Below are 21,195 nucleotides of genomic sequence, written 5' to 3'. Positions count from 1 at the left end.
TGGGAATTGTGGGCAACAAGTGTGCTGGACTGAGCTCACACATTATGGTATGTCTGATGGAGGAGGAGTCCAGGATCAGGCATACAAGAAGGTCCTCTGCACCCAGGTACCTCAGGATCTTGACAACCTATTCTTTCCCACCAGAAAGCCTCTCAAAATTCCTTTACAAACACTGTCTCTTTCTGAAACCCTTCTCCTCCAGGTCATAAATACCACTCATCAACTACTCAACCACACCAATCCTACTCTAGCCCATGGTTGTTGGATGTGTCAGTGAACTGGCCCTTCTCAGGTCATCGCCAGCCCCATAAATATTTCCACACCTTTTACCTTAAACTGTTCCTTTACCAAAAGGCCCACCACCTCCACCCTTTCCCCAGTTCCCCTCTTCCAGCCAGCCCCTCTTTGCCTACAAAGTTCCTCAGAGATAGTCGAGGTAGGTTCCCTAGTGACAAAAAAATGTCACACTACTAGGGCAGCCAGCAAAACCGGAAACAATATCTGTTGCCCCCTCCCATTCCCAGGACTCTCTTTCTATGTGGTCAGAGTGTATACCCCTGTTTACCCCAAGCCTGGAAGGGCATCTGCACTCTGGTATTTTTGGTCCCTGACATGGATATTATTACAGAAGATCAGGACCTACCCATCCCCCTCACCGTGCATCTTCGATCAAAACGGGCAATCCAGGCTATTCCCTTGTTAGCCACCTTGGGATTGGGAATAATGGTTGCCATGGGAATGGGGGCTGCGGGAATAGGAACTTCTATCCACTACTACACAAAACTCTCTAATCAATTGACAAGTGATCTTCAAACAGTAGCCGAATCTATCCTAACCCTACAAAAACAACTTGACTCCCTAGCCTCAGTTGTACTCCAAAACCGACGAGGCCTTGACCTGCTCACTGCAGAAAAGGGAGGTCTCTGCCTATTTTTACAAGAGGAGTGCTACTTCTATGTTAACCAGTCGGGAGTAGTAAAAAATAAAATTAGGCAACTCCAAGAACAATTAGAAAAATGGAGAAGGGAATTGGAGGACTCTGGGAATCCTCTAGGGAATAACATTTCACAGTGGTTCTCCTGGCTAATACCCATCCTAATGCCTGTATTTCTTGCTCTCATATTGTTAAGCTTCCTCCCTTGTATCATAAGAACAATACAAGGATTTCTTTTAGACCGTATGTCTGCTATTTATTGCTAACCAAAAATTTAACCAGTTGTACCTCCAGGGATACCAACCTCTCCAAAACCACCTGGAAAACTACTGTGAAGGCCCCATCCAGGACACCACAGGAGCCTGAGGATCCCGCCCCACACAACGTCCCCTGCCAGCAGGAAGCAGTTAAAGAGACCGATGCTTTGCCCCAATTCCTGATCCTCACCCCTATCTAAATCATTATTAAAGAAAAATGGGGGAATGATAGAACAATAATGCCACCATTTTATAAATCAGCGGCACCTCATGGAAAATGGAGCCATTCCCAGTAAACAGCCCCTCCCCTTAACAAGGTTTCCCGCGCTCCCAAAAACAAGCTCCACTCAAGCTCCACCTCCATCAGGGACCCCCAGCATATGCACCAACCCCTTACCCTCCCTCTTCTATAAAAGGCCATGCCTGGCCTGAACCCCTGCTCTTTTTTTCTTTCCTCTTCCTGCACTACCTCATACCTGCCATTAAACCCTGCCCTTGGACGTGAGTTTTCTTTGTGCGGCGTTTTTCCTAACAAAAGGTATATCTAATTTTATTAATAGTGTTACAACTTGCCCTCAAGGAACTATCTTGCTGACATTTGTGTGGCAGAGTAGGAAGCACACATTAAACCTGTGGTGCACACCCGGCATTGGAGACGCTCTTCTTGAAGAGCTCTCAATGAAGCTGCTGCAGTTGTAAGTAAAGTGGACACCTGCCTCAAGAGGCATCATTTTTACTCAAAAGAATGACGAAGGGGCAAAATGAGTTATTTGAACATGAATCTCCAGTGATATTGTCTCAAAACAAACATAGTTAGCCTATCTGTCACATCAATGAAAAGAATAGATTATATTTGTTGCTAATGATATTTGAGCTGTTAAGTCAAAATCCGAATCTTGGAACATGTTTATTTCCCATAATTTCAGCTTCCTCAAGAGATGGTGGTAATGCAAATAAATGTGAATTTTTGATATTGTAAATCAATACAAGTTGGTTTTTTGAGGGGGTGGTGATGGAATTCAAACTCAGGGCTCCACTTGCTAGGCAGGTGCTCTACCACTTGAGCACCTGCCAGCTGCTCCAGCTGAGTACAACAAAGTTTTGACACTGAAAATGTCAACATTGAAAAGATCTGTATACCTCTACCATCTAATATTTTCTAAATGACCAATATATAATGTTTCAGAGCCAAGTGTGGGTGAAAGAGCCATTCAAAGTGTAAGACAGGCCAAAGGATTTTAAAGTAAGTAGGTATAAAGCATTCACTGAAATGGTTTCAGATTTTACACTGCACTAACCTTTAAGAAACTACCATTGTTTAGTTATGTTATGGTATTAAAGAAAAAATATTCACAATGGCCTGAAAAGGGTATCAAAATAATCTCTTCTCAACTATATACCACTGTGAAGCTGGATTTTCTTCAAAAAAATTACAATAAACTGAATTTAGAAGCATCCGAGAATTCTTCTGTCTTCTATTGTTATACATAAAGGAGACTTGCAAAAAAAAAAAAATGTTTATCCCTAAACAGTTTCACTAGGGAAAACATTAATCAATCATTTTGAAATGTGATGTACAATAGCAGACGATGGGTTGGTCTGGTTTTTTATTTGCTCACAGTACTGAGATCAAACCCAGGGCTTTATACATGTGAGGCAAGTGCTCGCTGAACTACATCCCCAGCTCCTGACATTACTATCTTTAAGCAAATTTTGTTTGAGTTTCTAATACAGTAAGTATCAAGAGAATTAACCCACATGAATAAAAATTCTGGGTTCTTCAACAATTTTTAGAATGCAAAGAGGTCTTGAGGCAATGTTCTTTTGCTTTTGTTTCTGGACAGCCCTAAGTTGCCTGGAGCTGGCAGCCTTTCTCTAATTTCACACCTTGAAGGGCAGGAACACCTAAACCACTGGCCCCAGCTGAGTCTGACAACTCTGCAAATGCTCTGGTCAGCCAATGGGCCATGAGTCTTCTTTCCTGGAGGGCTTCACCTTGTGGCTAAGGAGTCCAGTGATGTACTTTTAACATTTTCCACTCACAGCTGGCCAGTATCACCAGGCACTCTTGAGACGGTGTGTGTTCTTTTCTAGTCTGCCACCTTGCTGAGCTGGTACCCCTCGCCAGCACTCTGCACTCACCTCTATCAGCTGTCCTTTCTCCCCACCCCAGTCCACTGACCAATACTGGTCACATAAGCCAAAGTCCTCCAATGGCTCCAGTGCCTCTATAAGTAGGTACCTTCCAACTCTGACCAAATAGATGGAATGAACTGATTAATTACTAAAACCTATAGAACACAGAATCTCAGACTTAGGCTCCACTGTGAACAAAACAAAACACAGCTACCATTACTCAAGTTGTCTAAGGGTAAGCTAAGGACAGGTATGATATGCCTTCTAGAACTGCCCCTGCAAAACATATCTTGCTCTACCTAGTCCAGCTGGGAAGAGGGAGACCACAGCCTTCAGAATCTACGTGTGGGTTCCTACACAAGCTGTGTGATCTTGGTTAAATGGCTCCTTTTCTCTGGCACTGGCCAGGTATACAGGTGTGCACTGTCATGAGGCACAGTGCCAACATCAGAAAATGCCATTTAGCAGGAGACCCAGCTAAGTTCCATATCTCTATCCCCACAGTCACTACCTACCAGTGGTGAGACCTGTGGACCAAGAGTCCTTTGACAGTTATCGCTCCCCATGAGGAAAAGCTTGATAAACAGTTTGGGGCAGTGACCCCAAGAAAGTCTCTATGCAATGGTTGGGATGTTAGCACACCTTGATGAACAAGGCTGACCTGAAGAGATGCCAAGGACACCTGAGGACCAGGCTGAGAGTCTGCACTTAACAAAACCATGACAGTTTTCTGAGGACTTCAAGGAGGCAATAACTGAAGAAAAAGGTGTCTACTGTGGACAGTTCTCGCAACAAAAGGAATGAAGCTCAAGTAGCTGAGACCAGGAGCAGGAAATGGGCTAAGAGGCAGGAGCAGAAGGCAGTCAAATACAAAAAGCACCAGGGCCTCAGGGGGCTGACATGTTGATCAATTTGAGCCTGAGTTTTAAACCAGCTTGTATCCTCATGTGCATCTGGGCCTAAAATGAGAGCGGCCCTTGCATGTACAAGAACAGTCTGTAGGAGAGGTCTGCTGAAATTACCTTGGATGCACTTAGCTACAGGAATATAGTCAAGCTCCTAAATCATGGGAAGGTAGAACTGATGTCCCTCAACTTTGGCTCACGTGAGGCTCCTGTGGAATGGTAGCCACATGGAAGACAGTCACACTGTTAGCACTGACAGCAACATGTAGTAAATGCATGCACAGAGGAGCACTGAGCCTTCTGCTTGTCTGCCTTATCAATAGAGCACTTCGCTGGACAACAAGCACACGAGAAAAATGAAACACTAGCATCAATTTCATTGTACAGCTGATTTTATTTCCAAACAAAAGCCAGATAATCTCGTATTTAAATGCAAACCTTCCATCACCATCAGAGAAGTGACATTAGAAATTTATAAAGGTTTACGTGATAATTCAATCCCTTTTCTAAAGGGAAAAACCTGAAGTTGGAGGAAGAATTAAAAAATGAAAACGTTAACAAAGAGGAGAAGTGATGAACTGATGCACAGACCAAAATATGTCTCTAAGCAGGCACATATTTTTCTTTACAAGAAACAAAGTAAATCAGGAGGACAGCTGGATCAGCAAACAATGGCAGATTTCCACTCTCCAGTTACACAATGAGATTCAAATTTCTCCTCATCAACTCCCAATAGCAAAAGAGAACCAGTTTTCCTCAATACAAATGTTTTGACTAATTTATTCAAAGTAAACCTCACAGTCTAAGTCTTTAGACTGAATTTTCTGGAAGCCTTACTTGGCTTTTCCGATGCAGTAGTTGGGACCTCTTCGGCTGCAGTGACAAGGGCTCAGGAAGAGCAGAACCAGTGAGAACAGCCTGTCTCCTCACCCTCTTGGAGGAAAGGACCCTCCTTCAGATGGCAGCCATGGACCTCTTCTATGGCCATCTTTGTAGGGACCTCTATGCAAGACTTCCCAGAGTGAACCTCGAGAGTTTGGTCTCTCAGAAAACTTCCATGGACTAATACCCTGCTCAGAGCTTCACCCTTTGTCTGGCAAGTCCTCTTCTGTCAGCAAAATTCATCACCCTCCTCTGGCATCTCCCTAATTGTATGTTCAGTCCTAGAACACGTGCTTGTCACCTCTTTGTCTGCCTTCCATCCCACAGTGGGCTCATCCAGGCAGGCCTCCTTACTTGCTGCCATCTCCCATGTACCAAGCTTTCTTGCGAGCTCTTATTCTACCAACCTAACTGGGGGGCAATGGAAGATGCAGAAAGGACAAACGATAGAAGACAGACATGCATAAAGTTGTGCCCAGGTGTGCTGGGCACTCTGCAAAACAGCCTTGTTGCTTCTTTTCTCTAGTAACTCTTCTTTTACTCTGCTTCTTTTCTCTATTCTTTAAAACCTTGCTTCTAAAGTCTTTCTTCGTTTATATTCTTTAAAGTCTCCTTCCTCAGTCTTGCACTGTCCCATGTTCTCTCCTAAAGTCTCGGTGCTCAGACTTGCAGACACATAACAGCCAGCAGCAGCAGCAGCAACAGCATTCTCCAATCAAAATCCATCAATCAATCAATCTTCCTTCAGTGAGTCTTTCATATCCAGTGGTAAACAAGGAGGTGAGCAACAGTTCTTGGGGAGGGGCGTGACACTGTAACAAGAGAAACCTGCATTCCTACTTCTCTGAACATAAACAACTTAGGAAAAGCAGCTGTGCTGCATTTTGCCTTCACCTCCTTCTACAGCTGGGACCATGCCAAACTCAACCTGTTCTCATAATCTGCTCCCCACACCCCCAGGTGCAGAGCACAGCACCTAGTACAAGACGTGTCTAGAACAAATCTCAAGATATTCCACTCTGCACTGAGGGCCACTCCTACCTCAGCCAGTGCTCTACAATATCAGTGGCACCAGTTCTCATTCCTAATTCACCTGCCAACAAGGTTGCTTCTAGGCACTCTGTAGGATTCTTTCCCTGCCCCACCATTTCCATACAATCAGCCCTGTTACTGGGCTTTTCTGTAAAAATCCCAGTCATGGACCCTAGAGGCCATGAATACCAGTAGCACCCCAACCCCACCACAATGGTCCAGGCTACACCAGCTGGAGTTTCCCTCAGGACCAGGCACGGCTGCAGAGGCTCATGTAACCAAGGCTGGCAGGGTAAGGGCTTCCCACAAGCTGGAGTGACAGATGACAGCTGCAGCCTTCCCTGATGCCCTTTAAGGGACAGGGTCTTCTGAAGTCTGCAGGGCTGAACAATGACTCGTGCCCTCAGTGGCACTGATGGCTAGAGTCTAAAAACAGCAGAGGTGGGGAGACCAGAGCCATGAACACATTTGGCACATGTCTTCCTGCTGGAACCCTCAGCAGGATATCCTAGCCATCCCCAGATAGAGGAGCACACACGGTACATCTCACCATGATGCCTTGGCACCCTTAGCAGCACACACTGCTACAGATGTAGATACCATGTCTTCTGAAGCTAGTGCCGGCCTGGCTGATTCAGGAGCAGGCCTGTGGTGTGGAGCTCAGTGTTCTTTTCATGAAATGCACTGCAGGCACTGCACAGCCTTTGGCTGGAGAGAGTCAAGCTGGCCACAGCTCACCTGAATGCCATCCAGCAGCTTGCTCATGCACCAGTAGGTGTCGGCCTCAATGTTGCGCAGCACTTCTGAAGGCACACTGGAGACGTCGACTGTGTCCACATTCTCCACTTCTGTGCAGCACCCAGCATGGAAAAGACAAGGCGCAATTAACCACACGAAATAAACAAAAGGGAGGGAGTGCCAGTGATGAAGAGACTAGCACACTGCTGTCAGGCCCTCCCTCCACCACATTTTTCATCAGGCTAACTAAATTGCTTATGCAGTCTCACACCTCATCACTTAATAGGTCTCAATTTTAATACCTAATTGGTTGCTGTTAATTAATATTCTGAATCCTCTCCAATTAATTAACATAATTAATATGTTATAAATCATTGCTTCTCAGACATTTCAAATTCTAGCAAGAAAGAACTTAGAATATATTAATAAACCCTAGCAGAGACTTGGTGGTGGCTCCATTAGACTTTGAAAACTCTGCTTCTCACATATTTATAGACTCATTCAGTAATAATTCCTCTAAAAACCTGCTTCCAAGGTCAAAACTGCTATGGGTAAGTACTTCTATGCTACATTGAAATACCCCAGAAAGTGGTAACACAGATGGGTTTCAAAGAAGTAACTGACAATGGTACTCTAAATAATTTCTTTCCAAAGTATAAAAAAACTAGTAAGCAAACATAACTTTTTAAAATATAAAACAGATACTTATCAGATATTTGAACAAGCTAATTTTAGATCCTTACAAAGACTATCATTCAACACTTATAAATATTTTAAAAAATTATGCATCCTGTTTTTCTATTTTCTTTCACCTTATGCGCAAACATACCTGCATCTTTGCAAGGAAATGTTTTTTAAGAAAAGAAGTATTTTAGCTCAGAATATATTTACAAAGTTTTAGGTAAACCGCAATAATGCTAACAAACAATAACAACCATCACCATTCATGAAGTGCTTATCATATGACAGGCAACCGACTCCGTGTTTTAGAGGTACCCGTTTATTGAACCCACGGCAACTCTATGTCACCAGGGGCCAGGACAGCCAGGGACATGCAGAGAAACAATGACATGGAGAAGCCAAGCAGCATGGAAAGCATGAGCTCTGCCATCTGCTCCTGAGCCCACATCTGTAACTGCTCCCCACAAAGTGCCCGGGGCCACACACCCTCATTCACCTCCTAACCAAGCTCAGCAATCACTTCCTTACTAGCTCCTGCACAGTTCCTAGAGCACATGCAGACAACGACACCCCCTCTTGGCTCATGGCTCACAACAGAGACCAGAAAGGTAAAGGAAGAAGAGCATTTCCTAGTCAGGATCCCTTGCTTAGGCATTTATTTCGTGATGGCCTCAAGAACCTGGATGCAGTGACAGCCTTGCACATGCAGCAAACATGGCTTGGTCCTGAGGCATTAAAGGTCAAGGGCCACAGGTTCTACCAGTTCACTCCTCACATATCTCTCCAAGGCGGGGAGGGGTCTATAAGGCACCCAAGCAGAAATGGCACTTGTAATAGCTCCCTGCTTCACTTCAGGGCAACTAGTTAGGTTTGATCTGGTTAGGAGGTGGCTTTTTAATTTGAGAAATAGGCTGGGAATGTAGCTCAGTGGTAGAGTACTTGCCTAGCATGTGTAAGGCCCTGGGTTCAATCCCCAGCACTATGAAATACAAAACACACACACACAAAAGCACATGCACACAAAATTGAGAAGCAATTCCCATATCATAAAATTCATCCTTCAAAAGTATAAAATTTGGGGGTGTGAATTCAGGGGTACATTCACAGAGCTGTGTAACTCATCGCCACTAATTCCAGTGCATTTTCATCACCCTTCAGCAGGTAGACTCCCCTTTTCCCCAAAACATAGTCCCCAGGAGCCACCATCCTAACCCTATCTCTATCACACCCTGTGGCCCTTTATGGCTGGCTTCTTTCACTCAGCATAATGTTCTCAGGATGCACCCATGCTGTAGTCTGCATCAGTACTTCATCTCTACTTGGTCAAAGACTATTCCTCAGCTGGTAGACCATGGGTTGTCTCAGCTGGGGGGTGATGTAGACAGTTGACATTGGCCCCCTGCATGACAACTATCCATACAGACCAAGCCCTGGCCACAGTCATGGGCAGGAGGGTTGATGACCCCAAGAAGCTCATGCGGTAAGGGGAAAACTAATGCTTAGGTGTTAGAGTGGCCCTGGTGGCAGGAAGATTCCTGGGTCAATGGCCTGTGAAGGACCTTCACTCCCTCACCCGGTGTGCTCGCCAACACAGGACAGGGTCACCACTAGACCCTTCTGTTAGAGACAAAATGAGAATAACACATGTGCCTGGCTGCCAAGGCACCTTCCCTGGCCTCCTGACCTTCCCCATGACACCTTCTCTATGGCAGCTCTGCCCACCTGACTCTGAAGGTCTGCAGGCTCTTGCTCCCAAACATGGGACCAGTTTGCCCATCAAGACCCAGTCCTGCAAGGTGCCTGGCCTTGGACCCCTACTGGAACATAAGCCCAGCATCTGACCTAAGCACTCCCTCCAATGAAGCCCCCAAAGAGACTGGGAGGAAAGGCTCAATCTCCCTAATTCCTTACGGCTACCAAGGTGGGAATCATCTTTACCAGGTTACAGATGCAGAAACTCGGTCTTCAAGTGTTCCCAAGGTGTCCTGCAAGACAGCAGCAAGAGAAAACAGAATGGGCCTGCCCAACACCCCATCCAGCCCCATCTCTTGCCTTCCTGCTGAATGAACCAGGAAGGTCGAGGACACAGGCATGGGTGTGAACAGCCTTCTCATTGCACAACCACCTCACAGGGAAAATGGCCTCAGCAGAATCAATTCACATACTGCCGGTCCAAAGCAGATCTGATTTTATTTTCCAATCTCAGGGAATTGAATCAACAACTATAATCAGAGGACTTCTTTTGAGACGTTTTTCACCAACTATTCTCTCTTTTAAGGGCCTTCCAAGCACAGAGATATTTTCCACAGATATAATAAAAGATAAACAGGGAAAGGAAGCCCTCCTTAGCCCTCTCCCAAATTCACAGAAGGAGTGTGACTATCAGCCCAGACCTGCAGAAAATAGGCATAGAAAATAAGACAGGCAGAAACCTCGATTTTTCTTAGTCTGTTTAGCTGGCTTATTATTTTATCCAAGGAAATGTCAGCAGCCTATTCCTGGTGCCATTTCTCACAACAGACCATTTGTTACTCCTCAAGGTAATGAAGTAATGGTATTTAACACAGAGGACCCCTATGCCCATTTGTCTTCTAAACGCCAAGAGAATCAGAACTGCCCTTACTACTAGAAGGAGATAAATATACCCCAGCCCAAGACAGGAGCCACCCACACTGGGGAAAGGCAAGAAGAGTGGCACAGGATACTCTGGAAGCCCCAGCTGTCATGGCAGAGTCAGAGCCCAGGAGTAAGCTAAAGACTGCCCAGAGGTGCCAGTACATGGCCCCAGAGAGGACAGGGCACTGACAGTCCTGGGGGTATGTCCTAAACCAAATCACAGGCAAGCTCAGCAGGCATGACTCCCCGTCCACCTGGTAGAAGCTGGTCTGCTCATCTCTCTGCCTAAGGACCCAGGAGAGGGCATGGATGGGGTCATATCAAGACCCCGAATGGTCAGCAGCCAGGATGTCTATAACTCAAGACCATTTGATTCTAATAGATACACATTTTCCACTGAGTATGCCATCACCCATAGGGAAAGGCATGACTAAGGCAAAGATGAGAGGGATGTGGAGCCATCACAGAAGCCACAAGGACCAGGGGCCTGAGTTGACTGGGACTGGGATGTCTGTGGTGTGTTAATTCCCTAAACAAGTATCACACAAATGCAGAAGGAATATGACACCAACCACATGAAAGGAAAGAAAGATTTTTCAGCTAAGATCACAAAGGAGAAAGGAAAACTAAGACATTAAGGAATTCAGAGCAATCTTAGGATTCAAAGTAAAAAAACATAATTCCATAGGGAAAAATGATAAACACACAGGTGAAAACAAATAGAGAAGCAGACCTGGATGGTTCGTAAGTGGAGGGTGAGCTAAAGAAAACTGCTGCAAGGTAGGACTGCTCCCGAGTGGGTCATGGAGATCTGGGCACAGATCTTGGCCATGGAGACTCTGCTCCACAAGCTGCTTAGACGCCAGAGGCCATGACAGAAGATGGGTGATGTGCAGCGCACTCCAGGACCATAGGGGGAGGGTCACAACTTCAACCTCGTCCCAGCCAGGTGGGAATGACTGGGCCCTGGGAGCCATAGCACAGAGGGGCTGACTCTGGGGCTCTCTATGGTGACATTTGTTAAACACGTGATTTAAAACAATGGAATTCAAACCAACTTGTTTCATCTGAAATTTGACTATATTCTAGCTTTTACTTCTATCATTTAACTACAAGCTGACATTAACACCAGCCTGCATGGCACTATTCTGACACATACCCAGCCCCTCTTCTCCCTCATTATCCACAGCACCTCCCTACAGGGCCAGGCCTGCCCCTGTACCCTAGTTGGGGTACAAGGTTGAGAAAGGTGGGAACCCTCCGAGTGGTCAACAAGAGCACAGGCTAACCCACATGAACGTGAAGGAAGTAGAGAAGCCACTGCCACAGCTCAGGGCAGAAAATCAACAGTCCCCAGTAGACAACCACTGAATGAAAAATCATAGTTAATTAAAAATAATCCAACTCACCATCTTAGATTGCAGAAAAGCATTAGGGATGATTTAAATAACTTCTTTGAAAATGCTGTCGTGCTATATTATTAAGTAAAAATCTATTTGTAAAATAATCACACCTTTTTCAACTACTCAACATCATAAGCTCCACCACCACACCTCTGCAAACACACAAAGGACACACTTCACAGGATGCCACAAAGAGGGAACCATGGACACCCCTTTGAGGAGAGGCTGGGAAATTGCCACTCTATTTTCTGTAGAAGGGTATAGAGCATAAAGAAAGGTGAATTTTCACAATAAAGTTATTGTTTTTGCAATAGGAATGACAATGTTGTTCAAACCACTGGAATAGCTGAACTAAGGTCTATCTATTCCCCGGAGGAAAAGCTCCCAAGAGTGAAGCTCTTCCTTTGCAAGTGATTTGAGAAACATGCAGGACATCACTATGACCTGGGGTTATAGTGACCAGGGTAGAGAACACTGCTGGCATTCAGTAGGCAGGGACAGTACTACAAGGCAGGGACAGTACTAGGCGATCACCACATCCAGGGAGAGCTCTACTTCACCAGTCTACGGTAGGTGGTTGGGTGGATGGATGGATAGATGGATGGATGGATGGGAAGGGAGACAGACAGCTTAGGCGCGCTCATGGGGGTGAGGGTAGATGCATACAGGAAACAATTAAAAAAAAAAAAAGCCTGGGAGAAGCCACAAAGGGATCTCTCTCATCACTGCTTTGAAATATCAAATAAAATACTCTATTTTAGAGAAACAAAAGAGTAAAATTTTCTGCCATATTTTCATGTTCAGAAAACAAAGAAGAACATAGAGTTGGTAGGCTCAAAACTGAGAATGTTCCGGTGATGAGAGCTGCCTGCCAAACCAGCTGACCAAGCAATAACGATGCCTGCCACCTGTTCTTTTCTGCCATGTGTGCACAGCCTGCCCGATGTGTGCTGGTGTCTGTGTGGACACACATGACCTGCCTGCCACAGATGAGAGGCCTACAGGGAGGTGATGTGCTTAGGGCCTGTGCCAGGACGTGGCAATGCTTGGCCATGAACCTGCGAGTTCCTCCCATGGGTTCTGCTAGCCTCTGACAGCATGGCACAACACAGAGCCCCTGGCTGAGTGAGGAGCAGCAGGGCTTCTGAACGCACTGACTTGACTGGCCTTGTGCAGCTACAACTCTAGAAAGTAAGACTGCATGAATACAGATGCCCCTTGGTCCTATGCACAGCACATGGTGTCTCTGCCACTAAGCAAGAGCTGGCACCAAGAGGTCATCCCAGGCTCAGCAGCTACTAAGAGTCCCCTTCTCTCACAGGCATCCCCAGCCTTCAGGGCCAGCATCAGCATCTGAAGAGGCCAAAGCACCTGAGCACTGGAAATTTACCTTGTAATTATCAGGAAGTGTGCAAAAACGAAAAGAACCAAGTTTATATCTCTTGTTAATCTAAGATAAGGAGGGGACTAATTGAGAAAGGGAGAAATCCCTCAAGGTGAAACAGTTCCTTTCACACCAACGAATTCTAGGATACCCAGCCTGACACTTAAGAGCACAGTGGCCACAGGTAAAAGAGCCAGCACCTGTCAGAGCAACCGGAGGTGGTAACGGAGTACACAGCCGTTGTTATGACTATGCTAATCACCTACCATACAGACCCTGCAGTACACCTCTCTACATAATGAGGAGCATAAGTGGGAATCAAAAATTTTCTGTTCTTCAATGCTACAGGTATCACGATACCTGACTTCAAACTATATTACAAAGCAATAACAATAAAAACAGCATGGTACTGGCACAAAAACAGACATGAAGACCAGTGAACAGAATAGAGGGCCCAGATATGAAGCCACACAACTATGAGCAACTTGTCTTTGACAAAGGAGCTAAAAATATACGATGGAGAAAAAACAGCCTCTTCAACAAAAACTGCTGGGAAAACTGGTTAGCAGTCTGCAAAAAACTGAAACTAGATCCATGTATATCACCCTATACCAATATTAACTCAAAATGGATCAAGGATCTTAATATCAAACCACAAACTCTAAAGTTGATACAGGAAAGAGTAGGAAATACTCTGGAATTAGTAGGTATAGGTAAGAACTTTCTCAATGGAACCCCAGCAGCACAGCAACTAAGAGATAGCATAGATAAATGGGACCTCATAAAACTAAAAAGCTTCTGCTCAACAAAAGAAATGGTCTCTAAACTGAAGAGAACAACCACAGAGTGGGAGAAAATATTTGCCAGCTACACATCAGACAAAGGACTGATAACCAGAATATACAGGGAACTTAAAAAACTAAATTCTCCCAAAACTAATGAACCAATAAAGAAATGGGCAAGTGAACTAAACAGAACTTTCTCAAAAGAAGAAATTCAAATGGCCAGAAAACACATGAAAAAATGCTCACCATCTCTAGCAATAAAGGAAATGCAAATTAAAACCACGCTAAGATTCCACCTCACCCCTGTTAGAATAGCCATCATCAGCAACACCACCAACAACAGGTGTTGGCAAGGATATGGGGAACATCATTCTGAGTGAGGTTAGCCTGGCCCAAAAGACCAAAAATCGTATGTTCTCCCTCATATGTGGACATTAGATCAAGGGCAAACACAACAAGGGGACTGGACTTTGAGCACATGATAAAAGCAAGAACACACAAGGGAGGGGTGAGGATAGGTAAGACACCTAAAAAACTAGCTAGCATTTGTTGCCCTCAATGCAGAGAAACTAAAGCAGATACCTTAAAAGCAACTGAGGCCAATAGGAGAAGGGGACCAGGAACTACAGCAAAGGTTAGATCAAAAAGAATTAACCTAGAAGGTAACACACATGCACAGGAAATTAATGAGTCAACTCCCTGTATAGCTATCCTTATCTCAACTAGCAAAAACCCTTGTTCCTTCTTATTATTGTTTATACTCTCTCTACAACAAAATTAGAGATAAGGGCAAAATAGTTTTTGCCGGGTATCAAGGGGGTGGGGGGGGGAGAAGGAGGGGGCGGAGTGGGTGGTAAGGGAGGGGGTGGGAGCAGAGGGAAGAAATGACCCAAGCATTGTATGCACATATGAATAATAAAAAATAAAAATTAAAAAAAATTTTCTGTTCTTTATGAGCAAACTGGAATTGTTTTATGGATGTAATCTTCACGTTTCCTGACTTAGGCGTTTTAAATTTGAAACCCCAACAACTTTGTTGATGGAGACTTTAGTACTTAATTACGTAGATTTGGGTTTGGATGTAGAGAAAAAAGTCCTGCTTTGGAAAGAGCAGTGTCAGAACTCAAGACTATAAATTCACAAAACTATCTGGTTCAGCAAAAACACTGACACTATGATCAAATTGGTTCAGCAGTGGGAATGCTTAATATAAAGCACACCATAGCAGGAGGCACAAGACTCAGGAACGGGATGTGGTTTGGGAGTTTGCGAAGCTGTATGCTGTTTTTGTAAGAAAGAGCATACCAGATTACTCATGGAAAAATCTCTCTTCCACACCTGGGAAAATAACAATGCTAGTCTGGATACCGAAGTACAATGTGAAAGACAAGTTTCGGTCTTTGATCTTCTTCCTTCTTGTGAGAAAGTCATTTTTGTCGAAAAAAAAACAAAAAAGTTTATGAACACTAAGAATGTTAACCAAATTAACATTCTTTTAATTTACTGGGGTCCTTGACTTTATAATAATGCTGTGAGCAGGAGGTTTTGATCTTAAAAATGCTATTTGCTGAAACAGTGACTCATTCTACTACAAGTCTCAAGCCTGGTTACCTGTGGGAAACAGCTAGAGTGAAAGGAGAAGATGGTGAGACAAGAACACCCTGGAAATCTAAAAGAAGAAAGGACTCATACATTCTCCAGTGTTTACGGACCATCCATTATAGAGACATCTGCAAACACAAGGAGAGAGTGAGAAACATGACAGGGATTGAAGGGCCCAGAGTCTCATCCAGCACTGGACACACGCTCACCCAACACAGCCAGCTCACAGCAATTGGAAGGAAGGCAGATCACGTCCACAGGTGGGGGCCAGGAGGCTCCTGCAGATCAGAATGCAGAGCCCTGGCACCAGGCTCTGGACTAGCCTTCTCCCCACCAGCAGAAGAGAGCTCTTAAAGACATCCAAGCATGAGAGCCATTTGGGTGGCACTGTAGTAAGCCACAAGCCAGGAGCCAGGCCTGCTGGTGGGAGTGTGAGCAAGGTGGAGAAGGTGGAGTGCAGAGACTGAGATGCAGCCATGACACTATATGAGGGAGCTGCTCTCAATGCAACACAGATGGGTGTGACCCATGGTGGCAGCAAGGAGCTCAGGGGAAAATGGTCAATTCCAGTTATGACTCCACTGCAGAGGATGGAATGTGGCCTGTGGTGGCCCTGCATGGCACATACCACCAGCTCTGTCCTCCACCTGGTCTTCACCTGCCTGCTGCTGTCCCAACACAGGAAGAGTGCCTCAAGGGCAGAACTTGTCCCCTTTATTCTCCAATGTGCCCCCATCCCCTGCATGAATGCCTGGCACACAGCAGGTGTTTAATAAATGCTTGCCAAGTTAGTGAACACGCTTCATTCACTTACAGCCTGTGAGACAGAACTCAGAGAAAGTCTGGTCAATATGTCCTTTGAAGAAAGAAATGAATATAATTCCGGTTCCTCTGGTTTGAGAAAATATCCAAGCTATTGCTGAATTTAAAATAATATATTAAATCTAACTTACTTCTACTAACGACAATGCAAAGAACACTACAATGAAAACAAAGTCATGCTAGCTGTAGGAAGCAGTCTCCCCAGCACATCACACAGCTCACCTTAACCACCTCCTTTAGGGGAAAGCTCAGAGTTCTTTCACACAATTTTGAGACCATAAAAGTTGACGTTGTTGAAAACTGAGCTTGCCTTTAGAAATTATAGGTACAAATTCTCAGGAAAACGGAGTGCAATGCACATAGACCCTAAAGGTCCCCAAGTGACAACTGTCCCAATGGAGCAGGCTTTCACCCCAATCTTGCCCCTCTGCCCCACACCTCACAGGTCAATGGCAAAGTATGCGAGGCTTTACCAGTAACACAGGTCATTAAACTGCGAGGTGAGTACTTGAGACTAGGTGGGCTTTGGTGCACCACCACCTCACAGGATGAGTGCTTTCCTCCCATCTAGGTACTGCATTAGAGGATTCAGGCCCTTCATACATATCAATGAGCAAAAGCATCCAGGACTTTGAGCTAAGAGCTTCTTTCTGATGCTGTATTTCTAATTACAAGGAGATTCTGTAGACATCTGCCTTTCAGAAGGCTGGCCGCAGAAATCTATAGAGAATAAGCTTTCTTGAGTCCTGATAGTCTGAAAACACAAGTTGATCATAAATCAATCCATTAAACTGAATTACTCCCTTTATCTAATTAAGTCAAAAATAATCCCTCCATGGATAAACGAGCCTTTAAATCAATCAGCAAAAACATTCCCTCATTCAGACTACGAATAAAAGAGCCAAATGAAATAAAGATCCAAAGAAAGAAGCGTGAACCCAACCACCACCTCCTCCTCCCCCCATTCCTGGAGGCCTTAGCTAAACTCAGTGAGAAGGGGACTGATATTCAATCCACATGTGGACAAAAAACTCACACCAAAAGGTTTGTGTGAAGACACATCGCCCCTTTCATTGAAAATAAGAATGTAGAGCCAGGCAGAGAGAACCCTCACTCTGTAAGCTTAATTCACAGATCTGCTGTAGGCAAAAGCCCAGGACCAAAGGGAAAACTGGTCTATGTTATCATGTAAGAATTTTTAAGTGGTTGTAAGTGAAAAAATTCAAACAAATTGGAAAAATATCTGTAATTTATTATGAGCCAAGGATTTGTATCAACAATCTGCAAAGAATCATTTCTCAGTAAGGAGCATATCTAAGTAGGCCAGCTGAAAGTAAAGAAAGTATCCTTAAAGGAATGTAATAGAAAGTCAGCTCAAATCATGAAGCACTGGCCAGCATCAGTGGTTGTTAAATGAGATCTATACAGTAGGACAAACCAGTTCACTAATAAACTGCCAACGTTTCCAAAGTTTAAAATGTCCCTGCTGGGAGCCCGCCCATCACATTACAGAGAGGTGGGGGGCACCAGTTGCTGGGCCCAGCACTTTGTTTCCTGCAGAGACTGGATTGAGGCTTCCAGTCATTGCCTTCACAGCAATGCTACGAGAACAGCTGGTTGCATGTGGTCATTTGCTGGTTCGGCTTAGCCAGGAACCAACTGGGTAACCCAGCCACTGGACTGGATTTTCATAGCTCTCCAATGCCCCAGATGCCCATCCATCAGGAATTGATACATTTCAACACATTCAGACTTCTTATTGCATCCAGCAAATGGACCATAAAATGAAGAAAAGAACTGCTTACACTGTAACTATCCCAACTGGATGGAATATAATCACAGAATGGATGAGACTATTCTATCAAAACAAAAATTGGACAGTCTATGTATTATAGCACACAGCCAATACAAAATACGACTGCTTCCTTTCAGCTTGTTTTAAATATACTTCCATTTGAAATAATTTAATTGTGTGGTCCTTCAATTTGTTAACAAAAAGAAATTTGTTCCCCTGGAAAGAACCCATGGACCTGCCTTTAAAATATGGGGCCTTCACTTCCCAGTTGTCAAACTCCACCTTGTTCATGGGTGCTGCAAACGCTGCAGGTCCTCAGTGGTTGGGAAGGCCCCACCACATACTCAAAACATGACTGAAGAAAAGCCCCACAAATAAACCCCATCCTAAGAAAAAGATGTCTCATTTACAAACACCTCTGCTGGCTGTCCATTCTTGCCCTAAAGAGGCTTTCAACAAAGTGTATTTGAGGCTTCCCAGCCCAGTCCTCCTAAGGGCACCAAACAACTAAGGCTCTGACCAAGTGCATGGCTAACTACTCTGTATCTGCCAAAAATCAGAGGACTGCCGCTGACAGCCAAGGAGGTGCAGAAGCCCAATTGCATACTAACCAACCACTGTGTCACCCCTACTTAAGTCTCAGTGCTCTGGCATCAAAAGTGAATGCACTGACATGTTGTTCCTGCTGAATCTAAGACCAGAGTTCACCAACAGAACAGCTCCGGAGGCCTGTGATCATGGCTCCTCCTACTAGCAGGATTCCCTACATCCACACCTGTCTCCCTACTGCTGAGGCCATGTCTGAGGAGTGCCTGCATTGCAATGCCTCACTGTGTACTCCAGAGAGGGCTGTCCAGTGCCAGGATGCAGAAGGACCTGCTTGGCCCAAAGGCATCATGGCCTGCCCACTGTGGGGCGTAGGCCTGGAGAACAATCTGATCTCATCTCCATCATCAACTGCACTGCGACCACTGCCGTCACCCTGCATGCCCTTGATTCAAGGAGGAAAAGCATGGATGGACACAGACCTTGCACATTTCCAAAATGGCTTTACCCTCGGGATTTGTGCTTGCTTATTGAACAATAAGCATACAACTCGCTGAGAACCAGGAGAAGCAAAGGAATCAACAGCTGCACCATGGAGCCAACCAACCTGAAGGAGGGAGAGAGCACTGTGCCGTTGCCACATCTGAGAGCTCCTTGGTCTTCCCAAGGCAGGTGCTATGATGGATGCTATATTCCCGAGAGTCTACAAAATGTTTAAATTCACAGTGGAGCTCAAAAACTCAATTTCAAAAGAAAATTTGAGGAACTTAAAATACCAAACAAAGAGGAAAATTAGCCACAAATCTATCATCTAAAACACAACCAGGATACCTGATAGTATAATTCTATTCAAACTTTTTTCTATCCATAGATTTTGTTCAACTTTTAGCTAACTACAGCTGCATTATAAATCTGTACCTGTTGAGCTCTGACATTTGTAACAAGGATTTTCTATTTTACACCACACTTTTAGAAGCTATCCAAAATAATGCTGCATAATCATGTGGAGAACTGGTGGTATCCCAGCTCACTCAGCTACATCCCTACTTTGGAATGCTGGCATCATTTCAAACATTTTACTATTACAAGGAATGCCCCAATAAGCATCTTTTCTACATAAGAGACATGATCCACACTGAGAATGATTTCCGTAAGACAAGCATCTCAAGTGAAACTGAAGGGTGAAAGAGTAAGAGCTTTCTGAGACTCCTGATACATACTGGGTAACGAGCATACACATTACAGTGAGCGAGCCTGCCCACCTCTCTCGCCTGCCCACCTCACTCACCTGCCCTCGATGCTGTTACCTGCACTATGGAAGGTAAAAGCATCTCAGCATACTTGAGGTCTAATTTGCAATATATACTCTCTGGAGAAATTGAGCTTATTTTCCAGATGTGGAGACTCCTGGCTGGGTCTTACAGGGTTCTGCATCTTCTACTAGAAAGTGCTTTCCTCAAGGCTGAAGCCACACCACATTGGCTTAGCACCTCTGGAGAAGCTTGGGAAAGAAGTATATATTCACCAAGTGCAGCTTACAAGGTCTGTAGGAACCTATAGTCATTATAGGGAAACATGCAAGAAACAAAGCCACCAATAAAATACAGATAGATAAAGATAAATCTGACATAATATACACATGCAAAATACTGTCTGACCTGCAACCCCCACATTGCTCACACTGCACCTCTGTCATGAGGAAGGACACCAGTAATCAGGTGTGCTAGTATACACCTGTGATTCTAGCACTTGGGATGCTTAGGCTGTGAACCATGAGTTCAGGGTCAATACAGGCTACACAGTGAGTTCTAGTCAAGCCTAGGTTACATGGTGAGATCTTATCTCAAAAACACATGCACACACAAAGGAAGGACACCAGTAGTGTTTCTCATACCTCCTCAATCCTACACTCTCACTAACATGTCCCTGTGCATAGCTTTGGAAGGCCTATCAACCCCTGCTGGAGCCTGGGAGTCCAATGTCCTGGGGTAAGTACAACAGCCACTGAAAAAGAGACTAGGTAAAGAACCATGATCTTTAGTCACCAAATTACCCAAAGAAATGACTCTGGGCTTCTTCTTCATCGTATTTGTGTTAGAATTACAAAAGCAGAGAACTGGTGGTGTCAGCATGGAAAAGTCTCACTCTGTGCAGAAATCCAGACATGTTACTGAGACCATAACCAGCTTGCTGAAGTCTCTGTTTGTTCCAGGAGATTGTAAGTTCTGGGGAAGGCCAAACCATATCCAGAGTCAACTAAAAAGCTAAATGTTACATGTGTATACAATCACACAGACCTGCATCATGACCTGAGCTGCTGGTATCCTGATGAGTAGGTGGTGGCAGAGCCTAGCTGTGGTCACAGCAAGTATCCACAATGAATCTGGGGGCAAAATTTAAAAAGAATGTGGACGATTTTGTTTGCCTATTTTCTGTGATTCTTACCTGTTTTTTAAAACACTAGATTATCTTCATAAATTGGTATAATGAATATCAGTATTTACTGAAAAAGCAGTTAAGAATCAGAATGAACACAGAAGGTACCTAAGATAAAGAGTGAACTGTCAAAGCTACTGCTAGTTATCAAGAAAATGAAGGGTGAGGAGCTCCCACAGGCTCAGAGGTATACACATTTTGGGCATCCCTAATCCAGACTCCAAATTCAAAATGCTCCAAA

General features: G+C 44.6%; 1 protein-coding gene across 4 annotated transcripts in view; it reads right to left on the bottom strand.

Moving 5' to 3' along the window:
• Tbc1d22a (TBC1 domain family member 22A) overlaps positions 1–21,195 on the bottom strand; it is a 352,090-nt gene that overhangs the window by 171,415 nt on the left and 159,480 nt on the right. For all 4 annotated transcript variants that reach the window (XM_020175415.2, XM_074084724.1, XM_074084723.1 and 1 more), the window contains one exon: positions 6,885–6,994. In XM_020175415.2, coding sequence (XP_020031004.2) covers positions 6,885–6,994 — 110 coding nt within the window. The remainder of the gene's footprint in view (positions 1–6,884; positions 6,995–21,195) is intronic.

This window comes from Castor canadensis, chromosome 8 (assembly GCF_047511655.1).
Source record: "Castor canadensis chromosome 8, mCasCan1.hap1v2, whole genome shotgun sequence".
In the NCBI taxonomy this organism is placed as follows: domain Eukaryota; kingdom Metazoa; phylum Chordata; class Mammalia; order Rodentia; family Castoridae; genus Castor; species Castor canadensis.
The sequence above is the reverse complement of the archived record's forward strand: the minus strand, read 5'-3'. Positions and strand labels throughout refer to the sequence as shown.